Source organism: Clytia hemisphaerica, unplaced genomic scaffold (assembly GCF_902728285.1).
Source record: "Clytia hemisphaerica strain Z4C2 unplaced genomic scaffold, Clytia hemisphaerica genome assembly, whole genome shotgun sequence".
Lineage (NCBI taxonomy): Eukaryota > Metazoa > Cnidaria > Hydrozoa > Leptothecata > Clytiidae > Clytia > Clytia hemisphaerica.
This window is the reverse complement of record NW_027104325.1, coordinates 216,550-231,461: the sequence shown is the minus strand read 5'-3', so window position 1 is coordinate 231,461 and position 14,912 is coordinate 216,550. Positions and strand designations below refer to the sequence as shown.

Here is a 14,912-nt window from a genome sequence, read left to right as displayed (position 1 = left end):
GCATAGCCCTCAATCAAAAGACCTGCATGTTCATTAAAATACAATTTTAAATCAAAACAAAAATGGTAGAGTAGCAGAGATTAGAGCTGCGAGCAGAGAGCTGCGTAGTTGTATTTTAATGACCAGCCAGGTCATTCATTTGAGGGCTATGAATGTTAGCCTCCACTGATGCAAGTTACCCGATCTCACGGTATGTTTTTATTCTATCCGAACTAATGTTATAAAAGACCAAGGAGGCCCTGACTGGTTGTGTCAACTTGTCATTGTTGTATTGTTGTAAAGGAAAAGATAAAAGAGGTAGGACTAGCCTAGTTTTTCTAATCCTGATATAGGAGTTTAAGTTTAGACTGCTTAATAGTCCAGACCGGATCAATCGAACTTGTCGAACCAATCGAACAATCTAACTACTCGAACTCCATCGAACAATTAAAGTTCGATTAAAAAAATTAGTCGAACCTTTAGGTTCGAATCGAAGAATCGAACACTCACAATTTTTGAAGCAATAGCAGTTCGATTAGTTCGGTCAGTAAAAAAGTTTGATTAGTTCGAAAAGTCCTCATATCTTCCCTCGCTTGCAAAAACTTTGTTCTGGCACGCGATTGCCATTTTGACAGTTTCCGGACTTTACAGCTTGACGTTTATTGTACCCGGATATTTGTCTATCCGGAATAAATTCTGTAGCCCCTCTGTTGCGATATCGCGCACGGCCAAGTGGCGGAATACTACGCCCCAACAAAACGCCTCTGGTGCTAAAAGGATACAGGAAAAGTGTGTAATCCGTTATCGAAAGTAATTTCCCGATTTACATTCCAAATTTGGCTTTGAAAAGAAGCTAATAGAGTCCCCTGCCCAGTTGGCGACCGGTCTAGTTGGCGACCGAATGTCTTTGAACCCAGAAAAGTCATACAAAAACAAACCTCTGGAGAATTTCATTTGGTAGTTATCTGCCTTGACCTATTTCCCGTACTGTGTAAAAAAAGTTCTAGAAAAGAGCGAGTAGAATCCGAAAGATCCAACTTTGCACGGAAGCACACTAAAAACCCGGTTTTTTCGAAAAAAATAAAAAATGGCTACCTGTGGACAAAAAAGTTTCGTAAGAAAAAACGCTTAAACTCCCACTCCAAAAAATACTTTGTCCAAAACAATGAGTATGTTAGAAAGCATTTCTGTAAAAATCAGCTTGATACAGTTTCCTTCGTGTGAAATATTGATAAAAAAGTTGATGCAATCAGCTTCGAAATTTGACGTCCAGTCTGCGACCGACCAAACTCAAAAAATGAAAAAGAATACTCTACACTGCAATCAAAACATTCCAGACGCGAAGAGAAAAAAAGAAGACTTTACATTGCGATCAAAACATTCAAGGGGCATGTCTGCGGTCTTTAACTTGACAGCTCCAATGCGAAGTTTCTAGCTCTGGATTGAAATATTCAGTGACAAGGGAAACCGGTATATATATTGAATATCCGGGAAGACTGGAAGACATAAAAAATTCCTGCGTTTTTATCAAATGAAGACTCTCCATAGACTGCCACTTTCAAAACAAAACAAAAACAAACTTTAGTTAGAAAAAAATGGCGACTTGAAGAAACATTCTGCAAAAACATGCCAAAGAATGTAAGGAGCTATTTTAAAACAAAAGAAGGATGTAAATAAGTTTGCTACGGAAGCTATGAGTTTTTTATCATCCTGATCAATACGCACCGGAAAATCAGCGGAAATTTGCGCGGGAGGTGACGCGAATCGAACAATTTTCGATGACCCCTAGCAAACATTGTTGAACTTAATTGGTTTCTCGCCTGATCGCTCCGAACCCATTGAGAACTAAGACACTACATCTTTTAAAAATTTAGAGTTCGATTAATTTTTTTAATCGAACTTTAATCGTTCGATGGAGTTCGATTAGTTTGGTTGTTCGATTGGTTCGACAAGTTCGATTGATCGGGTCTAGGGAATAGTCCTAGTCAGTTAGCCACACTAGCGTCCCGGCAAAATTTGTATCAAAGATTAATGCTGCGAAAGCGCTATATCGTTTACTTGACTCTCAAGCAAAAAAATGCACCGCAAAACTTCTAAAGGGATTCATGAAAAAATAACCCGGCGCTTTTTAATGAAATTAACATTTTCAAAAACTTTGAGAAATTGCCTAAAATTTGAGCCATATGAAAAAATTTGAGCCAAGCCAACCTGGAAAACTAATTTGAAGATCAACTTCCCAAGAAAAAGATCTACGGGGGAGGCGGAACCCACCAGATCCGCGCACTGCCGATAGGCTTATCCCCGAATTTTGCCGACCTCAAACAATGACCCATTTACATGTGCGTAATTGTTTTTACTTTAGCGTATAAACAAGGCCTTAAAAATCGAAGCGCTGTCTCGGGATTTGAATGACAAATTTTGGTTGTTTGATTTTGGCTGCTGCATGTTTTATTTTGTTTCCAACTTTCAAGTTTTAATTAATATTGTCTTGCGAACTTGATTCAGGTAACTCTCATCCTTGTTGTTGAAATGTATCCTGTAGATGACTGATGTTGTTTTTTCTGAAAGCTAGATTTCCTATAGTGTGACTAACTGCTAGTGTGACTAACTCAGTCTGGGAAATCCTCTCAATTGCACGCTTATGTTCCGAGGGTTGCATGGTTATAATTTACGCCGTGCGTTTGGTTTGGGAACGCAAAACACGAACGCAAACTACCCATGTCTAAACTTTTCAATATATCTCCAGAACTAACAGATTTTTTGAAATTCTGTAAAAAGGTCTAAGTTCCTGAATAGTTTTACTATGTTCTATGGAAAAATCATAAGCATCAGTCAAATACTCGTTCATCTATTTAAGATTGAAGACAAAAATTTGCGAAGAAAAATATACCTTGAGCACAAAAAATGCTTTTTTAAACACTTTTTTCCACCAAAAAACAAATAACTTTTACAGACTTACCTTCCCCAAACATTGAAGAGGCCTCTACTAATTAAAGTAAACTAGCCGGTACCCGGCGTCGCACGCCGGTTTAGCTGTTTGCTGAACGCATTTAAAGTCCTTTGGATGATGGGAAGGAGGCTTAAACACGATGAAATCAAAATTAAAGGGAAGAATTCTCTTCAAAGTTTGACTCTATCCCTCCCGGGTGACGTATGTTTTAACCATATTTTGAAAAAGATTTGTGTGGCAAAAATAATCAGAAAGCAGAAAGGGCGTCATTCCCAAAGTACACCATACCTGCAGTTTGAAAAATCGAAAAATCAAACTTCAGTCCCACTAAGAATCGGAAAAATAGGAAAATTTCAAATTTTTGCCCCCAGAAAGATAGAAATTTGGTCAAATTAGTCCCAAAAAGTGAATTAAAATTCACATAATTTCCCTTGTTTCTTCTCCTCTTTATTCTGCTAAGGGTCCTAGGGGCAGGGTCGAAAGTCAGCTCGCAACCATAGTCCTCCCCGGAAGGCAGCTAGGACACGCAAACAAAAAAGCGTGATAGCGCAATTTTATGTTGCTTTTTATAAAATAACTTCATCATAACTTTTCAAATTCAACAATGACTTAGATTTACAGCAAAATAATTATCGACATAGATGTTTAAAGGTCCCTTTTTACGAAAAAAGAACTCTAGTTTTTACTGCATTTTGAATGTATTTTTAATGTTGCTGTTGTTCTAACAAACCTGTCTTGGGATTCTTATGTTTTATTTTATATTTGTTCTTTTCTTTAACAGATTCTGTTTAAAAGATGTTCTTTTGTTTTGAAAAGAATTCGAATGTCTCAAATCAAATAAGGTCGTTAATTACATTCGAAAACCTAAAACAAAAGAAAAGAAAGAAAAAAAAGAAAAAGTCTAATCTATCAATCAAAACAAAGTCTTTAAAAACGACGCGAATCTGATTTAACACATTTGTGGAGCAAGAAGCAAAAGTCATCTTTTAAAAGAACAAAACATTGCTTGCGAAAACGAAAGTGACACACAAAAAACAAACACACATACAGACTACGGCTATTAATATATAGACTAGCCGGTACCCGGCGTCGCACGCCGGTTTAGCTGTTTGCTGAACGCATTTAAAGACCTTTGGATGTTGGGAAGGTGGCTTAAACACGATGAAATCAAAATTAATAGGAAGAATTCTCTTCAAAGTTTGACTCTATCCCTCCCGGGTGACGTATCTTTTAACCATATTTTGAAAAAGATTTTTGTGGTAAAAATGATCAGAAAGCAGAAAGGGCGTCATTCCCAAATTACACCATGCCGGCGACCAGCGACGTCCGAGACGGCTTTGCAATTAGATTTTTTTTCTCGTTTCGCTCGCGTTATATTTGCCGTAGTTCTTGATGTTTAGGAAAACTTTGATGTCTTTTGAAACATGGCAGTTTGAAAAACCGGAAAATCAAACTTCAGTCCCACTAAGAATCGGAAAAATAGGAAAATTTAAACTTTTTGCCCCCAGAAAGATAGAAATTTGGTCAAATTAGTTCCAAAAAGTGAATTAAAATTCACACAATTTCCCTTGTTTCTTCTCCTCTTTATTCTGCTAAGGGTCCGAGGGGCAGGGCCGAAAGTCAGCTCGCAACCATAGTCCCCCCGGAAGGCAGCTAGGACACACAGACAAAAAAGCGTGATAGCGCAATTTTATGTTGCTTTTTATAAAATAAGTTCGTCATAACTTTTTAAATTCAACAATGACTTAGATTTACAGCAAAATAATTATCGACATACATGTTTAATTAAAGGTCCCTTTTTACGAAGAAAGAATCGGGAAAGAATTCTAGTTTTTACCGCCTTTTGAATGTATTTTTAATGTTGCTGTTGTTCTAACAAAATTGTCTTGTGATTCTTGTGTTTTATTTTATATTTGTTCTTTTCTTTAACAGATTCTGTTTAAAAGATTTCTTTTGTTTTGAAAAGAATTCGAATGTCTCAAATCAAATAAGGTCGTTAATTACATTCGAAAACATAAAAGAAAAGAAAAGAAAGAAAAAAAAAAGAAAAAGTCTAATCTATCAATCAAAACAAAGTCTTTATAAAACGGCGCGAATATCGTTAAACTAATTTGTGGAGCAAGAACAAAATAAAAGTCATCTTTTAAAAGAATAAAAACATTGCTTGCGAAAACGAAAGTGACACACAAAAAACAAACACACATACAGACTACGGCTATTAATATATAGATGAGATAAGATAAGATAAAACCTTAAAATCAACCAGAATTTACAACCTTTCGTCCAAAGCAAAAGACGTGCTTTTCTCGCCGCCATCTTGAATTTAAAATGAGAATTCTAGAGAATTCCATTCGTTTCCAGCTCCCGCGGTCTTTTTTCATCCAATCAGATCGCGCGATTTCACTTTCGCTTTCTCTAGTCCAATAAGACTGCGGGATTTGAGTCATGTGACTTGTCTATTAAAAAACCCGCGTGAAATACAGGGGGTCAAAAATAGAAATACAGGGGGTCACACTACTGGCTACAGGAACTGAAAGCAAGCAATTAAGGCCAATATTTTTGGTTTTTCTGAAGGACAAAAGGTATAGGAAGCTTTACTGAAAGAGGGATAAGGCTGGGACAATCTATTTAAAAGATATGGACATGTATTTTCCAAAAATCAAAATGTTAAAAACATAACTAAAAGTTTCATGCACTTACGTACAATCATCAGATGTGCACTACAACTGTATTGTGCACTCTTTGGATGTTTGCTACGCATTATTCATTGATAAAAGATATGGACATAAAAAAGGCACTTTTTTGGGTGATAATTAAGATTTTACTTAGAAACTTTAATTCTCTTACCCCCGGCTCGGCCCCCCCTGATATGAGCAAGGAAACCATGATGGCCACCCCTACTGAAAATTTCAGATCAAAACAAACAAGGAATTAATTCCTGTAACTCGAAGAAAATTGGAAAAAACTGGTTTTTGACTGTTTCTGATCCTAAAGTGCTATTTTTTGGTAAAAGCTATACAATTTATGTTTGGATTTCTAGAAAGCTTACCCATTCATTGTTAATACATTTTTTATTTGAAAGTAATCTCTTCATGGAATAAAAAGATATAGTCAAATCTTGTAGGGTCATTTTTCAAAATTTTTTTGCCAAATTCGATTTTCGCATTTCGCCATTTTACCCTACGCAAACGCACGTGGCCCGCTCCCGCCCGGTTGAAATTGCTTAGGGATTTCAAGGGGTTCAGAATTCTCTAATTCGGGCGAAGGCATGGTTTAACGGGCAATCCATTTTTACGGAATCTTCTTCTACGATAAATTTTGAGTAAAACTGCCCTAGGCTTTTGAAATTCAACAGAGCTTTCGGAAGGACGTCACGCTTACCGCAAAAGCCGTCACCCGTCAATCTTGCTTAACGCTTACCGCCCGTTTCAGAACAATTTCGATAAGCGTGTATAAAAATTCTGCCATTTTGATAACCGTGCAATTGCGCGCTTACGGCGCGCTTTGATAATGATAAGCGTGCAGCAATTGAGAGGATTTCCCAGACTGTAACTGGCATCGCTCTGAAACCTTTAAACAATACAGCTAGTTACCACACAAACTTCTTATCGAATAAAAGCAGCAGTTTTAAAAGTCTGTTCAACAAAAATTAGTTCACTTACACGTTTTGTTTGTGTGAGATAAATCTACACAAAAAAAGGATGAAAAACATCATCACTTTGGCCGCCATTTTGTTTTTTGCTGAGATCTCAAAACATTTTTCTTCGAAGAGTGCACTTTTTTTGCATAAGGGAGATAAATACTATGGAGGTAAACTAAAAAAGCAGCGATATTCTTGCGGTGGATACCGTCGTTTTGCACTTAAGATTCTTATCACTTTCCCGGAATCTTTCCGCTATTTTCCCCCGGATAACCTGCATGAGATGGGAAAGGGTTTGCTTATTTGGCTTATAAAGGTGCAGAAAATCTTAAGAATCTTGCGTTTCTTACGAAACTGCCTTACTTTCTGAAGCTTATTTTTCAACACTACCCGACCAAGTCCTGGTCTTTTTCCACTAGAAATGAAAAGTAACAATGGAATTTATTAGTGCGGAAACGGGAAATATTTTAAAAAACGACGGTATCAAGGAACCATTCTGCTCACATCTCCAGAATTTATTTTGATGTAGGGGATGCTTATCGTGTATGAAATTCCCGTCCAAGAGTCCACAAATTCGGGGTAACCAAAAGTTGCATGAATTTACATCATTTCGTAACATCCAATCAAAGAAAGAAAAAAATAAAGTTGTTTCCATAATTATAAATTTTCATTCGATGAACAAAGAAAAAAAGAAGTCGTTGCATTGCTGTGGTGTATAATAAAAAATAAAAGGGGGAAAGACAGTTGGGGCAGGAATATTGTGTAGACGATACTAACGTATCCCCTATATCAAATCATTTCAGAGGGATTGCTTGCAGCCTACGTACTCACTCAACCTGGCATCAAATAAAGCCTGGAGGATACAACTTCCCTTCCTCGAAATCCAAAGAAAAATGGTATCTAAGAATCCGATCAATGTTTACGTTGAGTGACGTTACACATTTCTAAAACCACCGCCCTATTAACCAAACCCTGTATTTAACCGATTACTTTTATACGTCATTTCAACTACATGTAAAAGTGGAACCCAATTCTCTTTTGGCGTTAGGATTGGTATGTGTATTTATGGATAATATTTTAAAGCGAGACTTTGACTGTCTCAAAGCGCCTCAAAGCCCTGATACGAAGCAAAACTCTTATCTTAAAATTAAAAAACAGGAGAAAAAGCTAGAATAAGCAAAATATTAGTATTCTTAACGGAGGTGTTTTTTACTTCTTTTAAGAGGTACTATATATTATTAACGAAATAATAAACAATGGAAATTGCATCAAATTGATCTATTGTGTTAAGTTAAAACCTTGCAACCTAGTTTCGATGTACAACACGTATATAAAGTATTTTATCTGTTGCCCTTTATCGCATTAAGAGACTAAAGTAAGAAGAGAAATCAAACTTTTATCTTTATTTTTGTTGTATGCATTCTTCCTTCAGTTCACTTAAGAGACATTCATTTTCACTCAATTTCGATTAATAAATAGTACGGTAACCTCGCTGCGGCAATGATTCTATATGGCAAAGTAGTTAACTGCTCTAAAAACAACTTCATAGACATCAACGATAAAACCAAAAATATCTATCGTGGTACAGAGTCCTTCATTACACTTTATTCACTCTTTGCTTTTTCATGTCATGTTTTAATACTAAGAGTTGTTTATTTAAAGAAATTATATGACAGTATTGACGAGGTCCTACGAGCTTGTTTGGGTGTATGTGATTGCTTAAGATGTATCGTGCTGATTATGAGACAAATGTACCTGCTATCTATGACCTTTAGAGTTGTGAGTAACGCTATCGAAAAATGTACATTTTACCTGATTTTAAGCGGAATTCATTCATTCTTACACGCAACTATAATATTGGTATTGCTTAATACGGTTTTCCAGTTATACTTGGTGATTGTTAGGCCATTTTCTTCCTTCACCCAATGGAATCAAAGATATTACCGACAAATACTTGCAATACCAGTTACTGCATTCTTTTTGCTAGAAATCTTGGTTCGGCCCTTAAGGGCTCTGACCATAGTCCAAAAATTGATTTTGGTATTTGAACATAAAAGTTATATATCAGGTTCCTTAACACTTTTAACAAAGAATTGCGTTTATAAATTGCTTTTTAATCGAATTCCTTAAGAGTAATTAAGAATTTAATTGCAAAAATGACGTTCTGAACTTTAAAAAGATGTTAATAATATGTTGCATCACCCTCTTTTACAAAAAGTGCTTAGTTTTAATGGATAATTAACTTTTTTGTTTCATAACTTCTTTACACTGTCCGCAAAGAATTGAACTATTTTAAATTTTGCGGAAAATTTTTCTAAAAATATGTGTCAAAAGTTATGACTGTTTTTTTAAGCAAAATCCAGATGAAAAACTGATGAAAAACCACTATTTTGCAGATTTCGAGACAAAGAAGTATTTACAAAAACTTTCCGCAAAAATTTTTATTGTTTGGTAAAAGATACACCATCTTTTGCGAAAAGATTTTCAAAATGTTTTTTCTTCGTCGAAACTAAGCTCTTCAAAGTTGAAATACTCTTCCTCGCAAAAGTCTTCATTTTCTTCTTCATCAAATTTTTTCAATGTAATTTTTGAATTTTCAGATTCAGGAATAGTTTGTCTAACAGAAAATGTATAACACGCCATAGTTTTGTTGGCTACATCAGTCAGAAAACACATTTTAAACACGGCAATTATGAAAAATTCACTATGGTCAGAGCCCTTAATTCAAGACCATTGGAAATTTATCGGAGTGTATTACTTGGTTTTTATCATTGCTTTCTTAACAGCTATTTGGTATTTTTATTTTAAGATTAATCGCGAGCAGTTAAGAATGTCGCAACGAGTACAGTCAGGTCATCATCAAGAAGAAATAGCACAACTTCGATGTCGTAAAAAAACTAAAGCATTGATTGCCTCAATAGCTCTAGCATTAATGTTTTGTTCTATACCATCACTCCTGTATTTATACCTACTGCCATATTTTGATACGAGTTCCATTATCGTAGTACTCATCACAAGGATAATGTTCCAACTACCGAAAATGAATACTTTACTAGATGCCATTATAATATACCGTAGAGTCCGAGTTATTCGAATTAATATTAGAAGGATATTCTATTCAACTAACTCAGTGCTGCCTCAGAGACCTCAGAACGATAATAAAATAGCTTCAATTTTCCAAGAAGCAGGACCATCAAATATTATGAATGTATTGAAAGATAAGAAGGTTGTTGATCAAGGTTGGATGGAGCTTCAAGTTCGTGAGAAGATTGACGATGAAATCGAGTATTGCCCAGTTAGGGAATTTCATTCTGAATAGATACTTTCTCAAATTCGATGTTCAATTCGTTCGCTTAAAGCAAACAAGTTTATCGTTCTACATCTTCAATTTGAGTTGATATCTTCACCGATATATCTTTAACTTCTTAAACCTATATTTGCGCATATGATGGAAATCGAAATTGTTTCCCGTTGGCACACACAATTATAGTCGCACCTACTTAGCCGTCACTATATTTTCGACCCCTTCTACTTTCCAAATCATGTCGTGGACCCTGCGTGGTAATTAAAAGTCATACAAGCCAGATAAACATGAAGTTGATTTTTTTTTATAAAAGTTTCATTACCATTCTTGTATCTTTAGATACAAATATAAGAGATTATAAGAATAAAAATCATAAGAATTATTACAATGTACAATAATTAAAATTCTTTTATTTACATCATTTCATATTTATTCCGAGAAATTCACCATTGTAAATTATTATAACGCTACTTGGATCGATTTTGGAAGAAAGTCACATCTTCTCAATTATTTTTTAAATACCAAAGGCCCCCTTCCCCCAGCGTTTTGTGTGAATGGGCTTTTTCACTTGCGTGAGTGCAAAAACTAAAAAAAAGATTGTGTGAATGCGTGAATTGGAAAGCTTTTCGTAAACAAAAATTGCGTAAGTTGCGTGAATTTGGGAAGAAAATTTACGTGATTGCGTGAGTTAAAGGTCCGCTGGGGGAGAGGCTCACTAAAGAGGTACATTTTCAGCATTTTGATTTGAACACTTCAGCATAGAGCGCGTTTTCACAGCCATCTCCATCACTCTCTTTCACTGTTTTATTATCCTCTATTCCTGGTCGATTGGATGTGTGGTTAACCTCTTGATAAGTATCAGAGTTCAGTCCAGGAGTAAAACCTTCTGGTGACCTTTTTTCCATTGAAGGTTCGGCTTCATAAATATTATTCAGATAAGCACCCTGGTCCACTGGATTCGTTTCGTGATAATTATTACCTGTCTCTGGAATGGGCCTTGTCTTCGAAGATGAAGCATTGCCTTCTTCGTAGATCAGGTTCATCTGAGGGACATTGTCAGCAGCAGAATTTGTTGCATAGTAAATGTTATGTTCTTCTTGACCCGCCTCTTTAGATGAATTCGGAACAGGTTCGCTTTCATATATATTATCCAGGTTTGGGTTCGCATCATTAGAAAATGGTCTTTGAGAATCATAATAAAGGTTCTCTTTAGTTTTTTCAACAGCCATCAAAGCATTTTTGGAGATTGGTTCACTTTCGTAAATTCCGTTTTCTTCCACAATGTTTGAAGAAGTAGAGTCGTAATAAATATTTTCACCAGATTTGTTTTCTTGTTCGTTTGGAACATGTTGATTCTAAAAGAACATGATAAGATGTTTTTGTTTAGTTTTCTTTTAAAACTGGGGAAAGTTTACCTTATCGGGGGAAAACTACGTCGGTTAAAAGTAACGAAATTTTGCCCAAATGACGAATATTTTTCCCCGACGAAAATTTTCCCTAGTCCATAATGCGTTTACCAACTACCAGCAAGTGACGAATATTTTTCCGACGAAATTTTCCCCGATAAGGTACCTTGATGTAGTTTACGGAATGACATAATATTCTTATTCAGATAAATATTTACACTTTTTTAATCCAGTTTATCGTGGTGGTACGCCACCACAAGGACTGTTAACACCAAAATACAGTCAACAACAACAAAAGGAAATTGATACTTTGAAATCCTTATTCTATCACCGCATGACACTTTTTACACAGAAACAGCGACACATTTCTCTTCAAACACATAAAGTTGACTCTCTCTAATTCGATCTGCAAGGGACCAAGATTTCTCTTCGAATTAGAGAGAGATTCGAATTACAGAGAGTATTTCAAGCGACTTTCGACATGAGGGTACCAGTAATTCAGTTCGAATTATAGAAAGATTCGAATAGCAGGGGTTCGCATTAGAGAAAGTTGACTGTAGAAATACCGACGGAAAAAAAGACTAATATCTTTAACCAGCATTTTAAAACTGCTCACTAAGGGTCTTTAAATCTCACACTTCTTAGAAACTATTTTTTCTTACCGATGTTTGAGCTTTCTTGTTTGATTGGTCCACTGGAAAACATTCATTGTAAAGCCCTAAATGACGATGACAAAAACCTTTTTAACGAGATTTATAAAAGGGGAGACAAATCTTTATGTTATGATTCTCTATCACTGACTCTTTTTTAAAAGCGTTGATGACATTTCTGAGTTGTGTTTTCAACGACGGGAATAAAAATATCAACTTTGAACTCGTCATGGTTACTTTTCTCTGGGTTGATTGTGCGCTGAATAGAATATGAATTGGTCGGCACAGGTCGATATATGATATCGACCTGTGGTTTTCACGGTAGGAAAGCCAGGGAGAGAATTATCCGAAATTGGTGTATTGCCCCCTCCCCAAGAAAGATATTTCTTGAAGAATTTTGCACGAGTCAAAAGAGCATGAAATCTTAAGATATTACTTCCTCTTTTGACTTAAAGTTGCTAATTTTAGGGAACGCAAAAGAAAAGGAGCGCCAAAACTAGCGAAAAGATGCACTTTTTGACGCCTCGTCTTTTGTGCTTCCCAAGAGAGCGGCTTCGTACAAATGTTTCGGGAAAGTTTTCGTATTGGTAAAAATATTGGCCCGTTAAAATATTTCTGCCTTATTTTGAAAATAAATCAATATGTTCCATTACCTTCATTTTCTTGGCCGCCAGCTATTTGCGAGTACGTGACTGTATCTAAAAAAATGAAATAAATAACAAACCCGGTAAAGAATGGTAATATGCTTCTATTAACCAAACCTACAATCATGGACAAATTATTTTAGTCAAAGGGGATTTACCTGCGAAATTTTAAACACTACAAATGATATTTAAGCTATAGTTGAAAATTAGTGTTTTAACTCTGAGTTTTAATATGAGACTTAAGACTTACGACCTTAGGGTCTTAGGATTTAAAAGCTCAAATTTGCTCCAATATGGCTTAGAATATAGTCTAGAAGCCAACGAACCTCAACGAACCCCTCCAAAATTCATTGTTATATTTCTTACCTTTCTGTTGGCTGATTGTCACATCTGAATATTGATTAACTGGAAAAAAAATTGAATTGTTTTTCATTGAATCAATTCTTCTAAAATCTATTCGGTTCAACCGTAAAACAGGCACCGCGGCAGCCTTGCCCCGACCACATTTTTTCAAAGCAAATAAAGAATTTACTAATCAAGCTAAATTCTGTTTGATAACCTTAAAACAGACCTGTTTTAAGCAATCTAAAAGGGCTAAAATTCGAAATATTTTGCCCGTCGGCCCCAACCATGGTGGCGCCTCCTTATTCAGTATATTGTGGCCCTATCACTTTCAAAGTGGAGCCGCAGCCCCTAAAAAGTGGGTAGGCTGTAGGCTCAAAATGAGATAAAATTTCTTCTTTAGTGTGGTTTCCACATGAACAAGCATAATACTTGTTCAGACGTTCCGGTTTTCGTATCGCTCCGGTGTGATTTTCGTTACGGCTCGAGAGAGTACATATTAGTTTCGGAACGTTTCGGAGCAAGAAAACGGAGCAGTTCCGTTCCGATGAAAATAGCGAGTTTATGTATGTGTGTTTTTCAGCGACGGAGACGGTAAGGTTCTAATTTGAGTAGATCCTGACCAGCTGAGGACGACGGTAAATCAGCACTTTTACCGTCCTTGATTTTGCGGGGCGGAATTGCGGGTTTTTCCAAATCGCTTCAGTCACTCTACCGTCCTCATACATGCAAATACATAAACTCGGTAAGAGTTGAGCGAAACCGTTTTGATATGTTTTTCTTTGTAACGTGTCTTCTTTTTTGACGTTTCCAATTTTGACGTTTACACTGTTTCGGAACGAAACGGAACGCAGCGTGTGAACGTGGATTTAAAGTAAATGGACTTTTCCATGAATGATCAGTAAGCAAGTATCAAATATTGACATAGTCCTAATGAAAATGCAGTCTAGGTAACTATATCAGATTCCCCTTAGGGAACCTTACCTCTTTTTTGATTGACGGTAACATCTGAGTATTCTAAAAAAGCAAGAAACGAATATTTAAAAGTAAAATCGGTTTTACTGGTATCAAAGCACTGATGATGTTTAAGTAGCAGTGCCGTAGACACAAATTATATTTTAGGGGGGCCTATAAGTTTAGTATCTAAGGAGGCCCCACCGGTTGGGGCCGATGGGCCAGAAAGATTTTTGGACTTCATACCCTCCAGATTGGCTAAAACTGCCTCTCCGAAAGTCAATTTTTAGCAAAAGGCAAGTAGAAATCGCGTGCATCATAGTATATTTTCAAATCATAAGACTATCATCTTAAATAGTTAGTGTATTACATTTTTAGAAAGTAAATATACAGACAACGTTGACGAAATTTACACCTTTTTCAAAAAACACCATAATCTGAAAATCTTTTTGCCGAGTCCAAAATCTTTTCTTGTAGGGTAGCCCAATATTTTTCATAGTGGGCGATACTGCGTCCAAATAGATGGTTTATTATCCGTTCATCGCTAAATTTGGCGGATTTAAGACAATCGAGCAAATAGCTTCCGTGATGGCTATATATTCCCAAATTGACGTCACACAAAGAATTTGATGACAATTGCGCATCTTCATTTTCTTCTCTTTTGACGTTATACGTCACAAAGGAAACAAGAACACCTTCGAAAAAAAACTACCAAGAAACCATATTCATGAGCTTATAAATATAGGAATTATACTTGATAACATAAACATTACCCTTCGTCCAATAACTGTTCAGTGTATTTACCAAATTATTCAAAATAATCTTACCAGAATATTTCATTTTAGAGTCTACGGTAGCATATTCTGTACCATTATCATCTAAAATTGGAATCGAACAAAATTCTAAGAAACCTTGTTTAGAATCAAATGATATAGATATTATATATATTTCAAAGCTCTCTATCAACCCTTAACCTTTAACCTTAACCCATCCAGAAAGATTTTTAGGAGACTGGTAACAATAATCCAAGGAAAAGTCTACTC

At 35.9% G+C, this 14,912-nt stretch overlaps 2 protein-coding genes across 2 annotated transcripts in view; one reads left to right on the top strand and one right to left on the bottom strand.

Moving 5' to 3' along the window:
* Window positions 1–14,912, top strand: part of LOC136817659 (neuroblast differentiation-associated protein AHNAK-like) — a 301,580-nt gene that overhangs the window by 158,642 nt on the left and 128,026 nt on the right.
* On the bottom strand, window positions 10,157–14,741 carry LOC136817661 (uncharacterized). The gene is made up of 6 exons (XM_067073985.1): window positions 14,697–14,741; window positions 13,900–13,932; window positions 12,940–12,978; window positions 12,583–12,627; window positions 11,942–11,997; window positions 10,157–11,228 (listed from the first exon to the last, which is right to left on the bottom strand). Exons 1-6 carry the CDS (start codon window positions 14,707–14,709, stop codon window positions 10,605–10,607), a joined length of 810 nt encoding a protein of 269 aa, XP_066930086.1. The 5' UTR covers window positions 14,710–14,741; the 3' UTR covers window positions 10,157–10,604.